Genomic DNA, 12018 nt, shown 5'->3' with positions numbered 1-12018 from the left:
TGTGCACAGCCTGTTCTGGGTTGCTGCAATAAAAAAAGAGCATCAAACAGGAGGACCATTTCTGTCTGGCACTGAGGGGCAAAGCCATTTTATAGCAGCTCTCCTCATCTTGTCTCCATTCTGCCTTTCTGATTGCAGAATGAATTCTGAGCCCTCAAAGTCCCATCACACAACAGCTCTCACACGTGCTTACATCTTGGTTTGTCATTTCCCAGTAAGGCCTCTCGCCGTAAGACATCACCTCCCACATTACAATGCCATAGCTCCAGACATCGCTGGCCGATGTGAATTTGCGGAAGGCAATTGCTTCAGGTGCTGTCCATCGGATGGGGATCTTCCCTCCCTAAAGGGAAAAGAAATGGAAAAAAATCCACCAAAAAACAGATTGCAGAAGAAGGCAGAAAACATGCAAAAGAAGACGAAACAGCTCTTCTCAGAGCACCAAGGGATGTTATTTTCTCACTGGAAAGAGACATCAAATTTTAAAGTAAATCTGTTTGACAGCATGGGGCCCCTTTCCGCATTATCTCAGCCCATAAGCATTTGTAGGCTGCCTACTAATTGGCTGTCCTGAAGGTTTGTTGTTTGAATGTTGTTTGAATGCTGGGACATGTATAGGATCAACATCTCAATTATGTTGCATGGGTTGGTAAGGGAATACAGTTCCTCCATTTCTGAGAGTGAGCGGGGGAGGAACAGAGAGCTCTGAAGCTGAGGAAGACTTTGATCTAACGAGGGCTTCATGCAAATTGCTGCAGAAGTCATGCCTTTTTTTTTTCTTTTTTTGAAATGCAGTCCTGATCCTGCAGAGGGATCTGTGTAGCAGGCACAGAAATCTGTGTGTGCAAAGACAAGCCTGCTTGGCCTCTGCTGTGGGACTGAAAATGATGCCATAGCTGTCAATTGTGCTTTGCTGTTTCCTTTTCCCCTTTCAGTCATTTTAGAAATCAAACTGCAGACCAGGTCTGAGAAGGAAAAAGGGAGGGAAAGGGGATTCTGGATTAAGGAATACTTTTCTCATTGGGTTTAAAGAGTCCTTGATTTACATAAAAAAAAATTTCACTCGAAGTCCCTTCCTCTCAGTGTAGAGCTAAATATTGCAAGGTTCCTGAATGCCCCCTGACAGCATTTGTTATTAGAAAAATAAGGTTTGTAACTCATTTTCAAAGCAACTTTAAAAAAGTCTCTTCTTGTAATAATTCCTTATTCACAGCCTTATCAGTGCATGCCTTAAGCGAGGGGGCAGAATCTCAGCAGTGCCAATTAGCACATGGCAGCACATTGCAACCACAGCAGGGCTGGCTGAGAGCCCTCCAGCCCACAGGGAAGCACAGTCCAGCTGTGCACTGAATCCCATCATGGGGCTGTGACTGCCAACAGCTGAAAGGCCTTTCCCAGAACTCTGTGGGAACTGGAAATGTGACTCAAGGGAGCTCCCACCAACCGTAAAACAATACCCTTGTAAAAATATGCTAACAGGACACATCCAGGTGTGCCAATTGCTGCCATTAATATTGGAAGCTCTCTCCAAGTCTGTGCTGCTGACGATGGGTCCTGTCCACTGCCTCTCTTCAGTGCTGGGGCCACATGGCCTTGCACTGGGATGGGCTGGCTAATAACCTGAAATGACTGACCAAGGATGAACTGGGGCAGAGCACCTGAACACCAAAATGTGGGAGGAAATATATTTTTCTTGACCTCAATTAGTTTGGTATCCTCCTAACTCACCCTGGTTGTGTACGCTGCTTCGGGGTCATCTTCTAGGACTCTGGAGAGGCCAAAGTCTGACACCTTGCAGACTAAGTTACTGTTGATCAGGATATTCCTGGCAGCCAGATCCCTGTGTACGTAACCCATGTCAGACAGGTACTTCATTCCTGATGCAATGCCTCGTAGCATCCCAACCAGCTGAATGACAGTGAACTGCCCATCATTCTTCTGCAAAAAGAAGGAGACATTTGATGAGTTGAGGGTCTCTGCACCCTCAGCATTGCATGTGCTTGAATAAAAATGCAAAGGCAAGTCTCCAGGGAAGAAAACCAGTGAAATTAATAATTCATTACTCTCATGCTCTGACCACGAAGCTTTACTAAGTTTCACTGTTTAGATTAGGCTCTCTAGAGACAAAGCTAAGGAAATGTAGTTCTTTTAACTGGAGATCAAGGAGCGAGCTGTTTCCACTGGTGACTGATAAAGAGACTGTGACTGGGAGTGAACGCATTTAGTTATGTGCATAAGGGCACTAGGGGGAGATGTTTCTCAGTCAGCCAACTGAATGGAAATCCTACCTGTAGAGGTTCACATGACAATATTTGGGGGTAGGGGCTCCTCCTCATGTTGCCACATTGCATTTCTAAAAACTTCACCGACTGTTACATTTCATGGAAAAATTCTGACAAGTCTGGGGTTTGCCATCATGTAGTGTGGATGTGCTCTTGAAACATGAAATTTTGCAAGATAAGTTAGTAATTTCCATGCAGTTGACTACCTTCTAAAATAAATGTAATATCCTCCAGCTTGTTCTTATTTGTTTGTATCAATGCATGCACCAGGTCCTTCACGATGCTGTGTAAATGTAGATGAAACAGAAAGCTGAATTACTCCACCCTCCAAACAGCACCGACACCCAGCAAATGTTTTCATTGATATTAACCATTTGCAAAGAACTCAAACTTTAACCAAGGTCCCCCTGAATAAAAGATGTAAGTATTACCTTTAAAAATGTATCCAGAGAGCCATTCTCCATGTATTCAGTCACTATCATTACTGGTTTGCCTGGAAAAAAAATGCATGAGTTTGTAAGCAATTTATTTTAAAAAGTGAAAAAATAAAAAGACTTTTCAGAGTACATATGCACGTGAATATACAGCCATGCAACAGTAAATCTACACCAAGACTCTGCTGTTCCAGCAGGATGATGAGAGTTTTTCCCTGACTATATATAGAAATAGGAGAATTGAGGAGGAAGGGATGAAAAAGCAATCCAAATTGCACACAGTAACCTCTTTGGACTCTTCCCTAGAGCTTTAACACCCTGAAGTAACAACAGGAGCCCAACAGGAGCAACCAGGATGATCCAAAGCTTGAGCCTGGTAGCCACCAAAACCAAGGTCAGGAAAGGATGGGATTACATCCCTTGTAATTCAAATAATCCCATGTGATTACCATTGTAAACACATCTGGAAGTAAGAAAAGGAATATTTATGTTGCAGAACAAAAGTTAGTTAAGGATGGAATGAGTGTAAGTGGAAATCAAAATAGAAGTTCTTAAAAGACCTGGTCTCCCATTGTTGACAAGAATAATAATGTTTTTCCAAATCTGTTTAATTTTCATGCCCGAGTCATTTTAATGGTAATTACAGATAGTTTTTCCTCAGTTTTTGTATCTAATGTCTCACTAGCTTGCCACAATGGCATAGCAATAATTAATGTGGTGTGCTCCAGTCCTTGTAAATTCAATCTTACAAGAACATGTAAATTATTTTTTATTTAAATCAATTTCCATTAGTTAGCATGAAGCACAGACAAAAGAGGAGCTGTCAATTATTTGTAAAGTGCATTATAAATGACTTTCATAGAAATGATCAACTAGAGCTGTTGCATGTCATAATATGCACAAGAAGGTAAATACTAATGGCAGGTTCTGCCATTTATATAGATCTTAATTTTCCCACCTTCCCATTACCTTAACTATTTTACCTAATTTACTACTTAATTATCTACATTACAAAGATAATTGTGAATTTGTCAGTCAAAATATTTATTGCTCTGTAAATACTACCTTTGCAGCAAGAGGGACCTGCACAACTTCAATTCTTTTAAATTACTATCACATCTACTGCCTGAGCTTGAAACTTGCTGAAAGTATTACTTTTGATATGAGAAATGTACCTTGGAACTGAGAAAAATATTGAGTCTCAAATAAAATAACGGGCCCCATCTTCAAGGATGACAGCTCTGTGTCTATGCACAACATGGGCTGCATGTAAGAGGGAGGAGAGATCTCGGGTGCCATTGCTATTGGTTGGCAAATGTGTCAGTGGCTTTGCAGGGAAGAAAAATCATAGGTTTATCTCAAATTAAAAAAAAAAAGTTTTTAAACACTAAACACCTGTCTGTAGTACTGGATCCCTTATCTCTGATACCTCAAGACAGCATTGCAGTGATAATGGTATCTCATTATGCCACCACTCTGGGGGACCTCCTCCAGACTCCTGCCTTTGGCTGCCATTAGAGAAAATAAAGTAAGATTTCTGGGACTTTCACACTTGTGAGGCTGGTGTTTTTTCATTTAAAATACATATTAAAATAAAGTAGTAGTTGTTTTCAACAAAATAATCCTTGATGAAAATAACATAGATCCTCCAAAGCTTTAAAACGAATGAGTACCAACACATTTGCACATTTTTCACAGCTTCAGCACAGCAGCAGCAGCCAGAGAGGCTTGTGCTCAGCACATTGGGATGTGCTGACCCTTTTTCTACCCTTATCTTTAGTGCTTACAGTAATTTAGAGAAGAACTGGGCTGGTGAAGTTGTGGAAGGTTTTGCTACTAGTCAATAACTCTCATGCTGGGATGTTTTGCCAGACATTTCACATCTTCCTCAGCCTGCGACCCCTCTCATAATTTATATGCCAGCACCATAGGCAACTGTTATCAGGGGCATCACTAGCAGATCCCAGAGGGAGCTTGCCTTAATTGTGGTTTTATACAGTCCTGTCATTTTCAGCTACAATCCTTTTCTTCTTGATTCTGAAAACCTCCTGGTCTTGCTCACATCCCATGTGAGTGATCACTAGGCTCAGTACTACCCTCCTGTGGGCTTTGCTTCAGTGATTTCTCAAAACATGATGGCTGGAAATCACCAGGAGTGGTGGAGTGGGTTCCCCCCTCTCTCAGACCCTTGGTAGCAAAAACTTCCCTGTTTCCCTGCAAGGGATATCACTTCTCGGCATATCTTTGCTCACCCTGGGGATCAGGTGGTTTCAAAAGTAAACAAATAAAGGCATGAATAGGAGGCAAGTCTGCTTGGAAAACTTAGTGGTTGGCTTGGTGTTGTTGCATTCAAAATGCTCTTACATTTTGCAGGTGGCACTTCATGTGCTGTTGAACTACTTGGAAGGCAGGAACCAGGCAGCATGCTCTACTGGCATTCAGACATGCCAGGCTTACTGCTGTCTCCATCATCTATACACTATGTGAGACTGGTCAAAAAACATCTCCCATTTCTGTCTCATTTGATTTTTGGCCCTTGAAGAGGGTTTTTCTCTTAGCTCATGCATTTTATGTCTAAGTGAAGCAAAGTCTGCAGGGGCAGTTGAAGTTTTTTATCACTTTAGTTATTATCAATCCATTGTAGGTGGATGAACACCAAAACCCTTTGTGCAACCCCCCCCCCCCCATTACATTGTTGGGGAACCTGTTTCTGGCTGGACCTATCAAGTGTGACACTTCAGGCAAGGGAGTTCACTTTTGTTTGAGAAATTATGAAAGGTGCAGTCACAATGTGAATCACTTCAGTCTTCCTCCCCTGACCAATTCTCCCATCAGTCAGAGTTCAATGAGAGCAGTCCAAAGCAACTTGTACCTACTTTTTGTGACGACGCCTTCCAGGTGGATGATGTTTGGGTGGTCAAACTGCCCCATGATGCTTGCTTCTCCCAAGAAATCTCTTCTCTGTTTCTCTGTGTAGCCCACCTTCAGGGTTTTGATAGCCACTGGAAACTCACGCTTTCCCTGTAGCTTCAGCCGCCCACTACAGACTTCCCCAAATTCACCTTGAAATTAAAATTAGGAAGGATAGGATCACAGCATGTCAAGTGAATGCATGATGCACATCTGTCTACATGATGCAGCTCAGCCTCAGCTGATCAAAAGCTCACAGGACAGTCCTGCACTCATGGATGTGGACTGCTGAACATCACAGTGATCACCATTTCACATAGCCTGCATACCACAAGCCAAGTAATTCATAAGCACAAGAAAACTAGGAATAAAAATTTATTTTTCTTACATTTAAAGAACTATACTTTATATTCTACTGGCATTTTTTCTCACTTCATACATATTTCCACTAGATGAAAAAGCCCTGTCACATCCTATACCATTGCCCTGTGTGGACAGTGTAGAACAAAACCCACTTGCTTCTTAACCTTCCTTTGGTTAAGACACATAGATGGAATGCTGTTAGCCTTTCACAGTAACATATATTTTCATAGACCATAAACTCTTTACAATTTTATGACTATCTTTCTTTAAAACAACCCAAATTGATTATTTTTTTTTGGTGAACAGTAAATTACCCCAGACTCATAATTTCAGAGGATAGAAAATACTCCTAAGGGTTGGATGCAAATCTATACAAACTGATTAACTGGAAAGAAAATGGAGTTTCTTCTTTTAAGTAAGGAAGCTTAAAACTTTGGACTTTGGTTTGTGCTTTTTTAATCTCCCAGTTGAATTTTTCATTTTTGCTTCAAGACTAACCTTAATGAGGGAGGGAAAAAAGGCTGAAATTGTAAAAAGAATGTGAAAATTAAGTGACTCATTTCCCTTAGCATCCATTGAAATAACTCAGATGTGACTATTTTCTGACACTTCCAGTTCAGTTCCCGAATTTCAAATCTGCAAATAAGAAGTTTGTTCCAAACATCAGCTGGAACATGTTAACCCTCACTTGCAGCGTACCGAAGAGCTGAAATATTTCATGGCCCTTCCCAGATCTCTCATCTTAGGAAAACCAACCCTTCATGTTGCTAAGGATCATGAAATGCATTTCCATACCAGCTCCAATAACTCTTTCAATAGTTATGCATGAAGCTTCAATTTCCTTAGCAAACTCATGGACAGCTTGATTAGGGTCCTCATAGGTGTGTGGATCAATGTAGGTCCTTACTCCAGGCAGCTTAACTGCAGACACAAATTAAAAACATTAATGGCACATGGCAATATGGAAGACAGGCGTTACACACTCCTGCCCCTTGAACTCTGCTTTGCTGGAAAACATTGTAGAAAGGAAGTCTATTTCTATGGTAAAAATGGGCTGGTCTGGGGTCCAGTGCAAAAGGATCCCTTTCTGGAACTGGAGAGAGTACACCAGAAGGAAAAGTACAAAACGCAAAATGTTACAGGAGCAACTTGCGAAGCAGGTTGGATGGATAGGGAGATGATGGAGAGCTGAAATAAATTATGCCTTACCAATTACATATATTAGCTAATAAATCAACCACATTATTTCAGATGGAGTTAGTGAGATTTAAATGAACTGCGTATTTGCGGTACAAAGTCTGCGGGTTGTACCAGTATAAATACAATCAATAGCAGGCTTTTTCTCTGGGACTTGAGCGTGGAAAAAGTATTTTCATTATCCATATTATAAGTTTGTTTTGACAATCATTAAAGCTACTCACATGAAGAATTGCTCATCAGTCTAATGAGACAGCACATTATACTGTGGCTCTTAATTGATTCGCTTCCTGCTGCTTTCATTACATAGCACTAATGGAAATTTGACTTCCACTCAAGATGTGCTTGCCTTTTCCACCCCAAAAGGCACCTCACTGTTACCCATCCCCAGATCTCATAGCACTTGATGAAGGAAGGCTCTTCAAACGTTGGCTTTGGACGAATGGGAGGACTGATAGTAAACATGAGATTTACTTTCTAGGATCACCACAGAGGGTTTTTGTATGCAATGGCATTGACACAGCATTTCTGAAAGCTTCCTAGGAGCAAGAAGTAGGTGTTATTCCTCACACCTCTGCAGAGGCATGCAAGGTAAAGAGTAGCAGTGGGCTTTGGTCCTCATGGCTGGCTTGGGTGAAGCAAGGGTTTCAAACCAGCATTTTGGACTGATGCATCCAGACCACAAAAATGTAGAGTTCTTACATGCCAACCAGGCAAAATTAATAGCACCTTGGGTCACAGCAAAGACAGAGGAACAAACCAATATGGCTCACTAGAGACATATGCTGCAAATGCACAGGTGTGAATAGCTCGGCACATATAAGGGCTGTTCAAATGTTCAGTTCTCTGTGAAGCTTAGAGCAAGGGGCAGGTGGGGACCTACTGAACAAACAACTCTTTTGTGAATTATCAGCAAAACTACAATTTTTTTTTCAGAAAACCATGTCTCAGTTGTATGTCGCATTGCCACAGAAAGCCAAAACTACATATATATGTTTGCTCTTTACTCACTGTGGCCATTATGAAAATGCATCTTTTCTTCTTCTGGATCTTGTTTAGCCTTGCTATAGCCACATCGCCTAGGAAAAAAAATCACAACAGAAGAGTATTTTTGTCTCTGGTACAGCAGAATTCCTCTCTTTACTTCAAATCACACAAATCAAAAAAACCCAGAGCAGTGATGAACCCAGCCTCTCTAGTGGCTCTATTGCTGGTGTCCCAATTTTAGCTCATCAACCTACTTGCAATTTCCCTAACGGGATTCAGGGCCCAAGACCCTTGGATTTTCCAAACTCCAGAGATGCTTCTGAACAATTTCACTCTACCTTACAACTAATGCAGCTATTATAAAGAAGGAAAAAAAGCCACAACAGCAAGGACAATGGAAGGGGAATGGGATGAAATATTAGAATTGCAGAAACAAGATCTACTGGACTGCAGAGCTTTTGCAGGCACTGTGTTGTATGTCTTGCATGCTCTCCTTCATCCACTGAGCATTTGCACAGACCTTTAAATTTTGATACTTTAGAAAACAGCCTTCTGTGAATATTAACACCTTATACACATGCAAAATAATGGCTTAAACCAAATCAAAACCTGTTGCCTGACTGCCTTCAAGGGTCTCCTACATATTTCTGGCTCTGCACAGCATTTCCTGTACATCTTCTCTCTTTCGACAGGGGAGCTGCCATTCATACAATCCCCTCTGCCCAGCAGAATAAAGATGGAAGACGACATGCAGTCACTGCCTGACCTATCTTCGCACCAGACAGTGGAAGGATGCTGCTGAATCCCATCCAGAGCTGCAACCACAGTCATATGGGAGTTGCATCTCTCCCAGGGCATCCTACTATTAGTGTGTGGTTGCTCTTCTCTGACTCTGTCCTCATTCTTCTTGTTGGTTTTCCTGGCAAGGATTTTGCATTGGCATTACATGTCTGCTTTGGTGGCATTTCTGAGATCTGCTTCACTTAGACAACAACATAGGAAGCCACAGGCTAACTATATAACCAAGAAGAATTGCTATACACACATATACATTTAAAAATACAGGATGAGGTATGTAGGATGCACGTGTATATGCCAGTCTTTCCAAGGATCTGGTATGATAACTAGATATGGGAACTGGACCATCCTTACAGAAAACTGTATAGACATGAGACTGAGGGACACTGCTTGGTAGAGTGAAAAACATGGAACAGACAGTCAGCACACAGTGGGATTGCTGGCTGGCGCACCACAAATAAAGCCTCAGGTTACTAAGAAGTCACTTAAAGCTGAGAAACTTGGAGACTTCCATTCCATTGCCTATGATTTTTGAGCTAGGGGCATGTGAGCACTCCAGCATCACTCACAGCAAGGAGGAGCACACAATTAGCAGAAACAAAACTGCAATTAGAAGGAGCCAGTAATAGGCATCTGCATGAAACACGACCTCAGCATGACGTTCTATTACAGGGAACTGCTGTCTGCCTGGATGCAAGGGGTCCAGCAGCCTTTCAGCTATAGGATTTTGGCACTGAGTTTGTTTGTGAAATGATCACAATTACAAACAAAAGCCCAAACATGGTAAGACACCATTGCTGAGCTGACCCAGTAGAGCTGGATGCCAGAGGGTTAAGGAGGGGGAAAGCAAAATGATCTTCTGTGGCTACTCCAGGGAAGAGGAAGCTTACCTTGGGAAGACAGGGAGAGCTGTGCTATGGGGAGAGGAAGGAAAAACATTGCAAAGGTTGTGCAGGCACAAGGGTCAAGATGAAGTGCAGAAGACAAGGCAAAAGCTGACAGGCAGTCCAGGGACACAGGCAGGGAGGTAAACAGGTTGCACAGCCAGGCTATCCATGCAGGGCATGATTTCAGCAGCAGCAACCAAGTTGAGACCATCACATTCTGAATGCAAAACCCACAAGAAGGGCAATGAGATGCCCAGACACACAGCTCAGTTATCTGCACATGGGTGCTTGTAGCCTTGCTCTGGTAGCAGCAGTGCCATTTCCTGAGATGGGGTCCTGCATTAACTCAAAAACCAAGTACTAGGGGTACACAGAGGCCAAGGGAGTAAGGCTCATTTCAAAGCACATTATAGTGTTCAGAGACCCTCAGTGAAAATGGATTCTTCTTCTTCATCATACTACCTCACCCTTTAACTGAATAAACTAGAGATTTGAGTCTTGGTATTAAGTCCCACTTCTGGCAACTTCAATTTTTTCTGCTCCAAGTTGCCAAGTTACAAAAGTTTTCTGCAGAAGTAATTTTTCTGGATGAAGGCATATAACTCAATTTTCGTTTAAAAATACACAAATATTTCAATTCATACTTCTACTAAATGCACATATCAAAGATTTCTTCTGTTTGCCTTTTGAAGCAAACCTCTTCTTCAGGTTTAGAGTACTTCACCTATAAAGATGCTTTTCTACAATCATCCTTTTCATGACCTGCATCTCCCAATTCTTACACCATGAATCCCAATTCTTAGACCATGAAGATGGAGGAAGCAGAAATGGGGAACATGCCATCCCTTTCATCCAGTGATCCAAGCACACCTTGATGCACAACAGTCCACGTTTTACTGCCCAGGGACACACTGAAAGGGCCAACACAAACCAGTTGGCTTCAGGTGAACCCTCCTCTCGAGCCAGGTAACACATACAGCAACAAATCCCATTAGCATATGAAATCAGGCTCTGGGACCCTCAAAGCATCCATAAAACAAACCTTGACAAGACACATCAAAGTGAAATGGCAGCTAGTAGACTGTGACTGTCAAGCAACAGTTGGGTGTCACTTGCTGCAAAACCTACCTGTTGCAATCACTTGTGCCCTTTGAACACTCACTTTCTTAAACTACCCACAGAAACATGCCATGTACACACTAAACTTCACTTTCCCCCTTCTTGACCTTCAGATGTTTTAAATAACACACAGAAGCCGTTGTTAATTCTTTCTTCCCCAACTAAATCCCATAAAAATCTGAAATTTCAGGTTAACAGTCCTGATTCACTTTGTGAATCTTACTGGCAGATCAAAGAATCTAAATATCATGGCTTTGCAGTGTATTTTGAGAGAAGAAAAAGATCCCAATTGTTTGTGAAATAATCCGTTTCTGCATGTACATTTGCTCTTAATATTTACTGGAAAAATTGTGAGTCAAAAGCCTTGACAGAAGATTCATTCTCTAGCTTATTATCATTGTACAAACCATAGATTTCCTATATCTTTTCAATATCATGCACAGCAAAAACATAAAGATCTTGACACTCGTTTCATCTCCCACTGAGCTGGAGACACTCAGCCAAAAGGTAACATAATTCAGCAGCATGCCTGAATCTCAATGTTGTGGATTTGTCCCAGTTTCTGTCTAGAAAGCCGATGTCTTTCTTGCACGGATCTGTGTTTTTCAATAAAGGTATCAGAAAAAAAAGAATTGAGACTTTAAATATTCTTAAGGCATCATGTCTTATTTAAAAAACTACTTGCAGATTGGCAGGCAGCTTGTAAAATATTTATGGAGCAGATCATAAAAGTGAAGTTGTAAAATGATTCTTATATAGGTTCATAAAATATAAAATGGACAGGTAGAAAGATGAAGAATCCAGGTGGGAAACCAATGCCCACTACCTTTCATGGCAGAAGCCAATTCATGGAGAAAAATCCTTCAAGAAGTGAGGCAGGAAGACACCTGCTCTCCCTGAACTGATGGAGATTCTTTGAGTCTGTCCTGTGCTTCAAGATGCCCTTGCTGTGTTGCCCCTTGGCCACCTGAGGTATCCCCTTGAAAACCACAGAATGCCAGGCAAGACACAGTCAACAGACTGTGAATGTGGACCTTGGAC

The 12018-nt window shown here is 41.7% G+C and overlaps 1 protein-coding gene across 12 annotated transcripts in view; it reads right to left on the bottom strand.

The window, feature by feature from the left end:
• The window catches only part of EPHA5 (EPH receptor A5), a 206152-nt gene that overhangs the window by 20477 nt on the left and 173657 nt on the right, over positions 1-12018 (bottom strand). For all 12 annotated transcript variants that reach the window (XM_071556045.1, XM_071556049.1, XM_071556046.1 and 9 more), the window contains 6 exons: positions 8198-8265; positions 6785-6910; positions 5593-5778; positions 2714-2775; positions 1729-1938; positions 194-343 (listed from right to left, as the gene is read on the bottom strand). In XM_071556045.1, coding sequence (XP_071412146.1) covers positions 194-343; positions 1729-1938; positions 2714-2775; positions 5593-5778; positions 6785-6910; positions 8198-8265 — 802 coding nt within the window. The remainder of the gene's footprint in view (positions 1-193; positions 344-1728; positions 1939-2713; positions 2776-5592; positions 5779-6784; positions 6911-8197; positions 8266-12018) is intronic.

This window comes from Pithys albifrons, chromosome 5 (genome assembly GCF_047495875.1).
Source record: "Pithys albifrons albifrons isolate INPA30051 chromosome 5, PitAlb_v1, whole genome shotgun sequence".
Classification (NCBI taxonomy): Eukaryota; Metazoa; Chordata; class Aves; order Passeriformes; family Thamnophilidae; genus Pithys; species Pithys albifrons.
The sequence above is the reverse complement of the archived record's forward strand: the minus strand, read 5'-3'. Positions and strand labels throughout refer to the sequence as shown.